This window comes from Lagenorhynchus albirostris, chromosome 3, assembly GCF_949774975.1.
Source record: "Lagenorhynchus albirostris chromosome 3, mLagAlb1.1, whole genome shotgun sequence".
NCBI classification, from domain to species: domain Eukaryota; kingdom Metazoa; phylum Chordata; class Mammalia; order Artiodactyla; family Delphinidae; genus Lagenorhynchus; species Lagenorhynchus albirostris.
In genome coordinates, this window is record NC_083097.1 from 42,558,548 (window position 1) to 42,574,349 (window position 15,802).

The 15,802-nt window shown below is 36.3% G+C and overlaps 1 protein-coding gene across 2 annotated transcripts in view; it reads right to left on the bottom strand.

Moving 5' to 3' along the window:
• PLPP1 (phospholipid phosphatase 1) overlaps positions 1-15,802 on the bottom strand; it is a 120,041-nt gene that overhangs the window by 32,281 nt on the left and 71,958 nt on the right. For both annotated transcript variants that reach the window (XM_060142962.1, XM_060142963.1), the window contains exon 3: positions 11,707-11,987. In XM_060142962.1, coding sequence (XP_059998945.1) covers positions 11,707-11,987 — 281 coding nt within the window. The remainder of the gene's footprint in view (positions 1-11,706; positions 11,988-15,802) is intronic.

A 15,802-nucleotide genomic window follows, 5' to 3' on the forward strand; every position in this document is an offset into this window, starting at 1 on the left:
AACATACATATGGATAATTACCCTAAACGTGAATGGGTTAAATTTTCCAACCAAAAGACACAGCCTTGCTGAATGGATACAAAAACAAGACCCATATATATACTGTCTACAAGAGACCCACTTCAGACTTAGGGACACATACAGACTGCAAGTGAGGGGATGGAAAAAGGTATTCCATGCAAATGGAAATCAAAAGAAAGCTGGAGTAGCAATTCTCATAACAGACAAAATAGACTTTAAAACAAAGACTATTACAAGAGACAAAGAAAGACACTACATAATGATAAAGGGATCGATCCAAGAAGAAGATATAACAACTGTAAATATTTATGCACCCAACATAGGAGCACCTCAATACATAAGGCAAATACTAACAGCCATAAAAGGGGAAATCGACAGTAACACATTCATAGTAGGAGACTTTAACACCCCACTTTCACCAAAGGACAGATCATCCAAAATGAAAATAAATAAGGAAACACAAGCTTTAAATGATACATTAAACAAGACGGACTTAATTGATATTTATAGGACATTCCATCCAAAAACAACAGACTACACATTTTTCTCAAGTGCTCATGGAACATTCTCCAGGATAGATCATATCTTGGGTCACAAATCAAGCCTTGGTAAATTTAAGAAAATTGAAATTGTATCAACTATCTTTTCCGACCACAACGCTATGAGACTAGATATCAATTACAGGAAAAGATCTGAAAAAATACAAACACATGACGGCTAAACAATACAATACTTAATAACGAAGTGATCACTGAAGAAATCAAAGAGGAATCAAAAAACACCTAGAAACAAATGACAATGGAGACACGAGAACCCAAAATCTATGGGATGCAGCAAAAGCAGTTCTAAGAGGGAAGTTTATAGCAATACAATCCTACCTTAAGGAAACATCTCGAATAAACAACCTAACCTTGCACCTAAAGCAATTAGAGAAAGAACAAAAAAACCCCAAACTTAGCAGAAGGAAGGAAATCATAAAGATCAGATCAGAAATAAATGAAAAAGAAATGAAGGAAACGATAGCAAACATCAATAAAACTAAAAGCTGGTTCTTTGAGAAGATAAACAAAATGGATAAACCATTAGCCAGATTCATCAAGAAAAAGAGGGAGAAGACTCAAATCAATAGAATTAGAAATAAAAAGGAGAAGTAACAATGGACACTGCATAAGTACAAAGGATCATGAGAGATTACTACAAGCAACTCTATGCCAATAAAATGGACAACCTGGAAGAATTGGACAAATTCTTAGAAATGCACAATCTGCCAAGACTGAATCAGAAAGAAATAGAAAATATGAACAGACCAATCACAAGCACTGAAATTGAAACTGTGATTAAAAATCTTCCAACAAACAAAAGCCCGGGACCAGATGACTTCACAGGCGAATTCTATCAAACATTTAGAGAAGAGCTAACACCTATCCTTCTCAAACTCTTCCAAAATATAGCAGACGAAAGAACACTCCCAAACTCATTCTACGAGGCCACCATCACCCGGATACCAAAACCAGACAAGGATATCACAAAGAAAGAAAACTACAGGCCAATATCACTGATGAACAGAGACAAAAATCCTCAACAAAATACTAGCAAACAGAATCCAACAGCACATTAAAAGGATCATACACCATGATCAAGTGGGGTTTATTCGAGGAATGCAAGGATTCTTCAATATACGCAAATCAATCAACATGATACACCATATGTACAAATTGAAGGAGAAAAACCATATGATCATCTCAATAGATGCAGAGAAAGCTTTCGACAAAATTCAACACCGATTTACGATTAAAACCCTGTAGAAAGTAGGCACATTGGGAACTTTCCTCAACATAATAAAAGCCATATATGACAAACCCACAGCCAATATTGTCCTCAATGGTGAAAAACTGAAACCATTTCCACTAAGATCAGGAACAAGACAAGGTTGCCCACTCTCACCACTCTTATTCAACATCGTTTTGGAAGTTTTAGCCACAGCAATCAGAGAAGAAAAGGAAATAAAAGGAATCCAAATCAGAAAAGAAGAAGTAAAGCTGTCACTGTTTGCAGATGACATGATCCTATACATAGAGAATCCTAAAGATGCTACCAGAAAACTACTAGAGCTAATCAATGAATTTGGTGAAGTGACAGGATAGAAAATTAATGCACAGAAATCTCTGGAATTCCTATATACTAATGATGAAAAATCTGAATGTGAAATCAAGAAAACACTCCCATTTACCACTGCAACAAAAAGAATAAAATATCTAGGAATAAACCTATCTAAGGAGACAAAAGACCTGTATGCAGAAAATTATAAGACACTGATGAAAGAAATTAAAGATGATACAAACAGATGGAGAGATATACCATGTTCTTGGATTGGAAGAATCAACATTGTGAAAATGACTCTACTACCCAAAGCAATCTATAGATTCAATGCAATCCCTATCAAACTACCACTGGCATTTTTCACAGAACTAGAACAAAAAATTTCGCAGTTTGTACGGAAACACAAAAGACCCCGAATAGCCAAAGCAATCTTGAGAACGAAAAAAGGAGCTGGAGGATTCAGGCTCCCTGACTTCAGACTATACTACAAAGCTACAGTAATCAAGACAGTATGGTACTGGCACAAAAACAGAATGATCAATGGAACAGGATAGAAAGCCCAGAGATAAACCCACGCACATATGGTCAACTAATCTATATGACAAAGGAGGCAAGGATATACAATGGAGAAAAGACAGTCTCTTCAAAAAGTGGTGCTGGGAAAACTGGACAGGTACATGTAAAAGTATGAGATTAGATCACTCCCTAACACCATATACAAAAATAAGCTCAAAATGGATTAAAGACCTAAATGTAAGGTGAGAAACTATCAAACTCTTAGAGGAAAGCATAGGCAGAACACTCTATGACATAAATCACAGCAAGATCCTTTCTGACCCACCTCCTAGAGTAATGGAAATAAAAACAAAAATAAACAAATGGGACCTAATGAAACTTCAAAGCTTTTGCACAGCAAAGGAAAACATAAACAAGACCAAAAGACAACCCTCAGAATGGGAGAAAATATTTGCAAATGAAGCAACCGACAAAGGATTAATCTCCAAAATTTACAAGCAGCTCATGCAGCTCAATAACAAAAAAACAAACAACCCAATCCAAAAATGGGCAGAAGACCTAAATAGACATTTCTCCAAAGAAGATATACAGACTGCCAACAAACACATGAAAGAATGCTCAACATCATTAATCATTAGAGACATGCAAATCAAAACTACAATGAGATATCATCTCAACCAGTCAGAATGGCCATCATCAAAAAATCTAGAAACAATAAATGCTGGAGAGGGTGTGGAGAAAAGGGAACCCTCTTGCACTGCTGGTGGGAATGTGAATTGGTTCAGCCACTATGGAGAACAGTATGGAGGTTCCTTAAAAAACTACAAATAGAACTACCATATGACCCAGCAATCCCACTACTGGGCATATACCCTGAGAAAACCGAAATTCAAAAAGAGTCATGTACCAAAATGTTCACTGCAGCTCTATTTACAATAGCCCGGAGATGGAAACAACCTAAGTGCCCATCATCGGATGAATGGATAAAGAAAATGTGGCACATATATACAATGGAATATTACTCAGCCATAAAAAGAAACGAATTTGAGCTATTTGTAATGAGGTGGATAGACCTAGAGTCTGTCATACAGAGTGAAGTAAGTCAGAAAGAAAAAGACAAATACCGTATGCTAACACATATATATGGAATTTAAGAAAAAAAAATGTCATGAAGAACCTAGGGGTAAGGCAGGAATAAAGACGCAGATCTACTACAGAATGAACTTGAGGTTATGGGGAGGGGGAAGGGTGAGCTGTGACAGGGCGAGAGAGAGTCATGGACATATACACACTAACAAACGTAGTAAGGTAGATAGCTAGTGGGAAGCAGCCGCATGGCACAGGGATATTGGCTCGGTCTTTGTGACAGCCTGGAGGGGTGGGATAGGGAGGGTGGGAGGGAGGGAGACGCAAGAGGGAAGACATATGGGAACATATGTATATGTATAACTGATTCACTTTGTTATAAAGCAGAAACTAACACACCATTGTAAAGCAATTATACCCCAATAAAGATGTTAAAAAAAAAAAATCTTCCAACAAACAAAAGTCCAGGACCAGATGGCTTCACAGGTGAATTCTATCAAACATTCAGAGAAGAGCTAACACCCATCCTTCTCAAACTCTTGCAAAAATTTGCAGAGAAGGAACATTCCCAAACTCATTCTTGAGGCCACATCACCCTGATACAAAACCAAAGATACTACAAAAAAAGAAAATTACAGGACAATATCACTGATGAATATAGATGCAAAAATCCTGAACAAAATACTAGCAAACAGATTCCAACAGCACATTAAAAGGAGCACACACCATGATCAAGTGGGATTTATCCCAGGGATGCAAGGATTCTTCAATATATGCAAATTAATCAATGTGATACACCATATTAACAAACTGAAGAATAAAAACCATATGATCATCTCAATACATGCAGAAAAAGCTTTTGACAAAATTCAACACCCATTTATGATAAAAACTCTCCAGAAGTGGGCAAAGAGGGAACCTACCTCAACATAATAAAGGCCATATTCGACAAACCCACAGCAAACATCATTCTCCATGGAGAAAAACTGAAAGCATTTCCTCTAAGATCAGGAACAAGACAAGGATGTCCACTCTCACCACTATTATTCAACATAGTTTTGGAAGTCCTAGCCATGGCAATCAGATAACAAAAGGAAATAAAAGGAATACAAATTGGAAAAGAAGAAGTAAAACTGTCACTGTTTGCAGATGACATGATACTATACATAGAGAATCCTAAAGATGCCACCAAAAAACTACTAATCAATGAATTTGGTAAAGTTGCAGGATACAAAATTAATGCACAGAAATCTCTTGCATGCCTAAATACTAATGATGAAAAATCTGAAAGAGAAATTAAGGAAACACTCCCATTTACCATTGCAACAAAAAGAATAAAACACCTAGGGATAAACCTACCTAGGGAGACAAAGAACTGTATGCAGAAAACTATAAGACACTGATGAAAGAAATTAAAGATGATACCAACAGATGGAGATATATACCATGTTCTTGTATTAGAAGAATCAATATTGTGAAAATGACTATACCACCCAAAGCAATCTACAGATTCAATGCTATCCCTATCAAATAACCAATGGCATTTTTTAGGGAACTAGAACAAAAAATCTTAAAATTTGTATGGAGACATAACCAATGGCATTTTTTAGGGAACTAGAACAAAAAAATCTTAAAATTTGTATGGAGACATAAAAGACCCTGAACAGCCAAAGCAGTCTTGAGGGAAAAAAAACGGAGCTGGAGGAATTAGACTCCCTGACTTGAGACTATACTATAAAGCTACAGTAGTCAGGACAATATGGTAGTGGCACAAAAACAGAAAGATAGATCAACGGAAGAAAATAGACAGCCCAGAGATCAACCCACGCACCTATGGTCAACTAATCTATATGACAAAGGAGGCAAGGATATACAATGGAGAAAAGACAGTCTCTTCAATAAGTGGTGCTGGGAAAACTGGACAGCTACATGTAAAAGAATGAAATTAGAACATTCTCTAACACCATACACAAAAATAAACTCAAAATGGATTCGGAAAAAAAAAAAAATGGATTCGGGACCTAAATGTAAGACCAGACACTATAAAACTCTTAGAGGAAAACATAGGAAGAACACTCTTTGACATAAATCACAGCAAGATCTTTTTTGATCCACCTCCTAGAGTAATGGAAATAAAAACAAAAATAAACAAATGGGACCTAATGAAAGTTAAAAGTTTTTGCACAGCAAAGGAAACTGTAAACAAGACGAAAAGACAACCCTCAGAATGGGAGAAAATATTTGCAAACAAATCAACAGACAAAAGATTAATCTGCAAAATATATGAACAGGTCATGCAGCTCAATATTAAAGAAATAAACAACCCAATCCAAAAATGGGGAGAAGACCTAAATAGACATTTCTCCAAAGAAGAGATACAGATGGCCAAGAAGCATATGAAAAGCTGCTCAACATCACTAATTATTAGAGAAATGCAAATCAAGACTACAATGAGGTATCACCTCACACCAGTTAGAATGGGCATCATCAGAAAACCTACAAACAACAAATGCTGGAGAGGGTGTGGAGAAAAGGGAACCCTCTTACACTGTTGGTGGGAATGTAAATTGATACAGCCACTATGGAGAACACTATGGAGGTTCCTTAAAAAACTAAAAATAGAATTACCATATGATCCAGCAATTCCACTACTGGGCATGTACCCAGAGAAAACCATAATTCAAAAAGACACACGCACCCCAATGTTCATTGCAGCACTATTTACAATAGCCAGGTCATGGAAGCAACCTAAATGCCCATCGACAGACGAATGGATAAAGAAGTTGTGGTACATGTATACAATGGAACATTACTCAGCCATAAAAAGGAACGAAATTGAGTCATTTGTTGAGATGTGGATGGATCTAGAGACTGTCATACAGAGTGAAGTAAGTCAGAAAGAGAAAAACAAATATCGTATATTAACGCATTTATTTGGAACCTAGAAAAATGGTACAGATGAACCAGTGTGCAGGGCAGAAGTTGAGACACAGATGTAGAGAACATATGGACATTCTCAAGTGTGTGGACACCAAGGGGGGTAAGCCGCGGAGGAGTGGGGATGGTGGTGTGCTGAATTGGGCGATTGGGATTGACATGTATACACTGATGTGTATAAAACTGATGACTAATAAGAACCTGCTGTATAAAAAAATAAAATTTTAAAAAATTTTTAAAAAGCATTAACTTGAAGTAAATTATGACAAAAAGATGTAATCACTACAGAAACACCAAAAAATAACCAAAAACTTAGACTAAATGTCAGAATACTTAAAATTTACACTAAAAAATATTTGTGTAATACAAAGGAAAGCAGTATAAGAAGAATAGAAATCAAGAGATGAAGAAAAAGAAATTACACCTGAAACTAATATGTTAAAATACATTACATGTCAATTATTCCTCAATTTAAAAAAAAAGACAGCAAGATGAGACAAATAGAAAACACAGAGCAAAATGGCAGACCTAAATCCACAATGGATAATTACAATAATGTGAATTAATTAAACACTCTAATCAAAAAGCAGGGATTTTTTACACTAGATTAAAAAGTATAAACAAGACCTGACCTACATACTTTAAATATCCAACAAACGCACTTTATATTCCAAGATTCAAATGAACTAAAAGTTTTACTTATGGAAAATATATACTATCCATGCAATAAAACATGAGAGTACGAGAGTGGCTATATATTATTATCAGACAAAACAGACTTAAGGTAAAGGATATTTCTAGAAACAAAGAGAGACAGTTCATATATATACTAATATGTATAAAATGGATAACTAATAAGAACCTGCTGTATAAAAAAATAAATAAAATTCAAAAAAAAGAGAGTTCATACAGAAAAGGGTACCTACAGCTGGAAAAAAGAACATTTAGAAATGTTATACAACAAAGAGCAGAATCACAAAATAAATGAAACAAAAGCTAACAGAAAGGAAAGAACAAAAACAATCAACAGTTATAGAGATTTCAAACTCCTAAGAATAACTGACAAAACATCTCTGTAGAAAATTCATACAGATATAGATTATTTGAATAACACTATCAATCAACTTGACCAAATTTACATCTATAGAACATTCCACCCCCAAAACAGCAGAATACACATTCTCTTCAAATGCACATGGTATATTCTCAAGGACAGATCATATGCTGGGCAATGAAATGAACCTCAATACATTTAAAAGCATTCTAATCATACAAAGTATGTTCTATGATTACAATGTAATTTAACCACAAATAAATTACAGAAAGATAAATAACCCATTGATCAAAGAGGAAAACACAAGGGAAATTAGAAAATATTTTTAAATGAAAATGAAGATACAATATATCAAAATTTGTGACATAGCTAATGATCTAGGTTTCTACCTTATGAAACTACAAAAGAGAGCTAATAAAACTGAAAGCATGCAGAAGTAAATAAAATAGCAGAAATAAAGGAAATTGAATATAGAAAAAGAATAAAGTCAATGACCCCAAAAGAAACCAATGAAACTAATAAAAAGATTAATAAAATTGAAAGCTTCGTGCCAGACCACTCCAGAAAAAAGAGATTAAGACACAAATTATCAATGGCAGGAATGTAAGAGGGGCTTGCTCTACACTTCTTACAAACAATAAAAGGATAGTAAGGAGACACTGTGAACAACTTGATGTCAATAAATTTGATAATTTAGATAAATAGACAAATCCTTAAAAGGCAAATGACAAAAGCTCATATAAGAAAGAGATAACCAGGACTTCCCTGGTGGCGCAGTGGTTAAGAATCCGCCTGCCAATGCAGGGGATATGGGTTCAAGCCCTGGTCTGGGAAGATCCCACATACCGCAGAGCAACTAAGCCCGTGCGCCACAACTGAGCCTGCGCCCTAGAGCTTGTGAGCCACAACTACTGAGTCCGCGTGCCACAACTACTGAAGCCTGTGTGCCTAGAGCTGTGCTCTGCAACAAGAGAAGCCAACACAATGAGAAGCCCGTGCACCACAGTGAACAGCAGCCCCCACTCACCGCAACTAGAGAAAGCCTGCGCACAGCAACAAACACCCAATGCAGCCAAAACCAAATAAATAAATTTTAAAAAAAAAGAAAGGAATAACCTGATAATCCTACATCCATTTTTTAAAAAAACATTCCTACAAAGAAAACTCCAAGTCTAAATGTATTTACTGGCAAATTCTATCAAACCTTAATACCAAACACTGATATCAAATCTAGGCAACAACTTTAAAAGAAAACTATAGACAAATAACACTCATGAACACAGAAGAAAAGATCATTAACAAAACATTAGCAAATTGAATCCACTTAATATAAAAAGATTTTATATACCATGACCAAGTGGAGTTTATTCCCAGGAATGAAAAGTTGCTTTAATATTCCAAAATTAAAGGCATACATTGTATTGAGAGAATAAAGAAGGAAAACAATATGACCTTCTCAACAGCCATAGAAAAAGCATCTGACAAACCACACACTTTCGACAAAAATCTAATAAAGGACATCTACAGAAAACACATAGGTAATATATTTAATGGTGAAACACTGAATGCTTTCTACCTAAGGTCAGGAATAAAACAAGCATTATCTGCTCTCCCCACTTCTTTCAACATTGTATTAGCAGTCTTAGCCAGTATAATACAGCAAGGAAAAGAAATAAAAGGCAATATAGAAGGGAAAAAAAGAAGTATAACTCTCTTTATTCACAGACAGTATGAAGAGGAACAGAGAAAATCTTGAAGAACCTATAAAAGAAGTTACTCCAACTAATAAGTTACATTAACAAGGTTATAGGATAAAAGGCCAAATAAAACCATATAAAAAAACCAACTTTTTGTTTGTTTGGTTTATTTCTAAACATAACAACTAGAAATCAATTTAAAAATTTTTTAAAAAACCCTTTCGTAATAGCATCAAGAAATATTAAAGGGTTTCCCTGGTGGCACAGTGGTTGAGAGTCCACCTGCCGATGCAGGGGACACGGGTTCATGCTCCAGTCCAGGAAGATCCCACATGCCGCGGAGCGGCTGGGCCCGTGAGCCATGGGCGCTAAGCCTGTGCGTCCGGAGCCTGTGCTCCGCAATGGGAGAGGCCACAACAGTGAGAGGCCCCGCGTACAGCAAAAAAAAAAAAAAAAAAAAAAAAAAGAAATATTAAAAACTCAGTGATATATTTAACAAAATGTGTGCACGACATGGACACCAAAATCTAAAAACTATTGCTAAGAGAAACTAAAGAACATCAAATAAATGGAAAGATATACCATACTCATGGATTAGAGGACTTAATATCAAAATGGCAGTTCTTCACAAACTGATCAACAAATTAGAAGCAATCTCTATCAAAATAAGCTTTCTCTTCTCCAGCCAAGCCACTAATTATCCCTTCCAACCCAACTCCTCCACTGTACATTCTGGAATTCCAATTCTATGGTTAAAATCCTCTGTATTTCCCTGTGTCTTCAAACTCTTCACTGAAACTTCACATCTCCTAGTTATTAAACTAAAGAGCCTTTCCCTAGGACACTGCTTGGCCCTGTATTACTATCAAAGCAGAGAATGAGATATCTACATCCCACACCTTAAGAGTCCAGTGTTGGTCTTGATTATCTTCATCACTCCTCAAAGCCATTTCTGGACCATTCTTTCCCTCTTATAAAAAATGCTTGCTTACCTATGCTCAAATCAACAATACCACCTTCCACTATCTACTTCTCAACCAGTTAGCACTTAAGTCACTTTCCCCCCTTCATTAAGACTTTACACCCATATCAGTCCCCATATCATCACCTCAGAGCTTGCCATTCAACAGCCTGTCTATTCTTTGGCCTTGTTATCAACAGGGAGATTCTATTCCATTGTCAACATTGTTTAATGTAAGTCTTCCCTGCTAGACTAAGCTCCATGAAGATAGAAACCAGAGCTGTCTTGTTCACTGCTGAATGCCAAATACATAGCATAATGCATACACTTAAATAAGGTGTTTTTCATCCCCACTAAATGCAAATACCGATGGGTACTAGCAGGCCTCTGTGACTTACAAAAGAACTAACAAGGATAATAAAGTGTCTGGGAATCATATATTAAAAAAAAAAAATCAGAGGATGTTTTTCTGAGAGAAAGTATTTGTTGGATGAATAAATAAAGGAAAATGGTAACAGCTATCTTAAAATACAAGAAGGTCAAACATATAGAAAAGACTGACAATTCTGAGACTTGGGATGAGGAATTGGCTCTGCTACTAATTAGTGGCTTTATTTAATGTTATTGGCCCTCTGTCTGCTCATCTATAAATTAAAGGCATTAGACCTTCTGGGTTCCAAACATTCTCTTTCATTCATGTCTAACAGTGCTCCTGATGTAGAAAGTAGCCCAACAAGTGTGTTATAAGAAAGCAACCTGAGGACCTAGAGCTATCAAAATATGAATGAAGTTACCTTACAAAAAAATACTCCAGGAATACTAAGAGATCTAGCAGAGCTTCATACCTGGTTGGACTAGATCAGAAGTAAGCAAACTATAACCCACAGGGCAGCCACTGTTTATGTAATAAATAAAGTTTCACTGGGACACAGCTACACCCACTTGTTCAAGGACTGTCTGTGACTGCTTTTTCCTGCTACAAAGGCAGAGTTGGATACTAGTCAACATACGGTCCACGAAGCCTAAAATATTTATTATCTGGCACCTTAAGAAAAAGTTTGCTGGCCCTGGTCTGTATGATCTAAAAGGTTCATTTTATATTATTATACACTGAAGATGAAAAGAGTTGCATTAAAATGCTCTTAAATGGAGTATAGGGATAAAACAGGAAAAAAGAGTAAGTAGAGAAAATAGATCAAACATGATCTCAGTTCACCTCCTGCTGATTACACTAGCTTCTCTCTGAATTAGTGGATGACTCATCTTCCAATCACTGAAACCTTCTATTCCAAGAATACACAAGATAAAACAAGCATTAAAAATTTAACACGCACCTGCCCTCCTTCACTTTTTGTGCATTCCCTCGACATATGTAGTTTTCAATGTAGCCATCACTGCAGTTGATTTTTGACCAGTCTGGGTCACAAACATCCAAGAAGTGAGGCCGCAGTCTGCCTATCGAATACTTGGCAATATCAGTCAGGGACTGACTAGCAGCTGCACCAAATAAAAATGTTCCAATGGCTTTGTAAATAGTGGCTATGTAGTTATTCCTGATAAAGGAATTCGAGTGCAAGAGGTTAAAGTAAACAGATAGGGTTTCTCCAACAATCACCTGAAAAAAAAAACAGAAAAATAATGTTAAAGCAGCAACCAGGCACTTTAAACAAAGTAAAAAATAGAAAAGAAAATGGTAAATCACAATAAAATATTTGTTTTAAAAATACCTCCCCCTTTTTTCCTTTTCAAATGGAGAACAGGATATCTAATTCTAGACCACAAAAAAAGGTGTCAGAGCAATTGATACTTTGCTTACAGAGCAATGGCAAAGCCAAAATAATTTCAAAGTCTACCTTGGAACAATAAAACCTTATTTCTTTACTTGTATTCAAATAAACTAAGCCTTAATAAGTAGACAATGATGTATCATGGAGGATAAAAAACATGGTTTTTCAAAGAATACAAACTTCCCAATTAGAATATCCCTTACATAAGTACTTTTATCTGACAGAATCTGCATTTGCATCAAACATTCCTTTGAATCAAAAATATTCATCATGTTAAAAAGGGTAAAACAGTCCCACAGAGAGGAAAAAGCCAATATAATAAAAGCAGGGATCAAACACAGAGGCCAAAGGGTACAGAGGGCAGAGATCAGCTGTCAAGGCCTCCCAGTCCTGCCTCTCCCGGAGACATTTAGGGCTGGATTCCTTAACAAGTCTCATTAAAAGACCAAACACACACTTGATGCTCTCCTTCTCCAACACAACATTTCAAATGATTCCTTCCTCTTTTAATTTTCACTGACTTTTGTAAAATGGGAGTCAGAGACTTCCCAGATTCTATTAGAGTGTGTGTGTGAGCACGCACCAGTGTAATTAAAGGCATAAAAAGGTTTTCAAATACTTCCCAAGTTCACAGGCCAATATCCTGAGAAATTTGAAAAAATACTGAATGGCAACATTACAAAAACTTTAAATTGCTGATAAAATAAACCACACTCTAGCTACCTGAGACCAAAATAAACACTTAAAAAAAATTCTGCTTGCTAATTTATGTTGGGGGTGGATATAAATCACAAAGTTTCACTTAAGAGTTTCACTGCTTCGTCTTAAATTTACATAAACAATTTTACAAAGCATTCAAACATTTCTATTAGTGATGACTAATTATCTTCAGGGTGAGCCTTACCACAGATGAAATAAATGGTTGCCTCCTGAAAGGGATTTCAAGAACCTGATATCAAAAATTTTTTTCCTCATCTGGCTCAAAGGCTCCTAGAATTCCATAATTAGAATGTCATAACTTTGACAACTAGACTATGAACTCTACAACAGCAAGAATGAATTTTTAGTTCAACAGAAAGCTAGTACCACCATAGTGACCTAAAACAGAGCTGGTGGTCAGTAAATTTCAATTCGCCTCTTGGGGAAAAGGTAAACACCCTTAATTTAAACATGTTAAACCCCACAGAAATATATTCCTCATTATAATCCTTAATGTGAATGACTTAATCAAACCTTTGCTGAGAACAGGCCTCACAGGAGAGGAAAACCACACGCACTTCTGGGGACACCATACCTCCCCAACTGTGCTTAGGGTTCTCCCCGGCGATTGCCCTAGAGGCCTTGAATTAAAGTATATTACAGTCTCCTCAGGCTGTTAAGGTGTTCCAGCAACTGCCTTGATAGATTAGCAGCAAGAAAGGATATCTCTAATGTTTTGCTATGGAGTTGATCTTCGATAATTTGAAATATATACCAAATATATTAGTCAACCACAATTTGAGCAGTCAAAACTTCCACTTCTCAGCTATCAGCTCTTGTGTAAGCACTCAACTACTTTCCAAAAACAAGTACTGGTCTCTGTGAGTCTTCCTAGTCATAATGATCATTGTTTAGGGCCACCCAAACCCTGGTTCCTGCCACTGATGACCAAAAATATGTTCACTAGGAACATTCAGAGCACTGGGCACAGATTAAAAGTTGATCTACAGAAGTGGTATATGCTGAAACTTAGCCCTTAATTCTGGGAAAGGGTGTGAGGGGTTCTAAAGCCAACAAATGCTAGGTCGACTTACATCATTTTTTTATTATATAAAAAATAGACAGTAGAGATGTCCTAAATTAATTCTTCTAAATTAAATGCAGGGATGTGTCTGTGCATTGCACTACACATGCAAGACATATTTTCATTTCATTTTAATACCTTATCTTGCCCTTTGAGCCATTTATACCAACTCAGCCTCTGGTGAAGTCCACGCTTAAATTAACTGTGCCCTAATCTTAGAGCTGAGATTACTGGTCACGCATTATTTACTACTCCAAATAAAGACAGGATAAATTATTAAAGAACTAAAGATGATGTTTGGGGAGTAAAACAGAATACTTTGAAGATCAAAGCTAATAATTATCTAAATCAGCGTGATTCAACCATTTAAAACCTATGTACCAGAGTATTTTCTCACCATCTTCTTTATATCTCCACCAACCAAGATAATTTTATACATCTCTACACTGTCACTACAGTTATGTGTCTTCCACTCAGGACCCACCTTCCCAAAGAACAGTCTAAAATCATTGGCGTACTTCCACTCCTTCCTAAATATGTCTAAGTACCTCCATTCCCTTTATTCTACTGAATATCTCTCCAAAAAAGTCAAAACAGATTTTTATCAACCCAAATCTTAACTTCTCAGTAGTATAAAACATCACTGACTATTTTGCCCTTATTGAAATTCTCCCTTGGCTTCTGAGAAACTATATTAATTCTGATTCTCTATCGGGCTCCCTCAATCACTCATGTATGTGTGGATCATTTGCAAGTCAAATCAAAGGCCTGGTATGAAGTCCCAATCACAGTCCTGATTTTTTTTTTAAAAGAAATAATTTACTTTCTAGAAATTAAATTAAACATATACAAGTCTAACCAAGTGCTGCCTGAAAGAAGCTGAGTTAGTGAATAAACTGAAATTATTTTAAATTAGTATATAAAACCACTGCCCTAAGCAGTGTTTGTCTCTGTTGATACAGTTGATATGAAAAAAGTACTTTTACAGCACCTTTAAACAGTCTGCTCTTTTTAAGGAAAACTACACTCAACTTACTTGCTGTTTTACAAAGATAACTTTCTCACAGGTGATGGTGAAATAATCAAAACTTCCAAGTTAATAAAATACAAATAACAAGTTTTGCTAACTGAGTGTCTGTCACGTTCTGTGCTAGCTGTGCAGGCTACACAGCACCCTGTCCTGTTGCAGGCCTCTGGTCTGTAGCAGATTTCTGTAGTTTTGCTTATGCAGCATCCTTCTTACTGAGATACAAACAAAAGTAGAATTGAAAGACAAGTACATTTGTAGCAGTGTTTGAGTACTTGAATCTTGTCTGAAATCAGCTACTATTTGCAGAAGAGTCCTACTAAAATTTTTATATTTAAAGAGCTATTCTCTCAGAAACACATACTTTATTTTTATTTATTTATTTATTTATTTATTTAGGCTGCATCAGGTCTTCATTGCTGTGCACCAGCTTTCTCTAGTTGTGGCGAGCGGGGGCTACTCTTCATTGTGGTGCGTGGGCTTCTCATTGCAGTGGCTTCTTTTGTTGCAGATCATGGGCTCTAGGCACATGGGCTTCAGTAGTTGTGGCACTCAGGCTCAGTAGCTGTGGCTCGCGGATTCTAGAGCGCAGGTTCAGTAGTTGTGGCGCACGGGCTTAGTTGCTCCGCGGCATGTGGGATCTTCCTGGACCAGGGCTCGAACCCGTGTCACCTGCACAGGCAGGCGGATTCTTAACTACTGCGCCACTAGGGAAGTCCCAGAAACATATACTTTAAAAAAAAGACCCTGATACTCATACTCCCTCTTTAATGGAAGGATCATAGGCTTGGCTTTCTTTCTTTTAATAGTAAAAACTCAGTGTAAAGATCTGT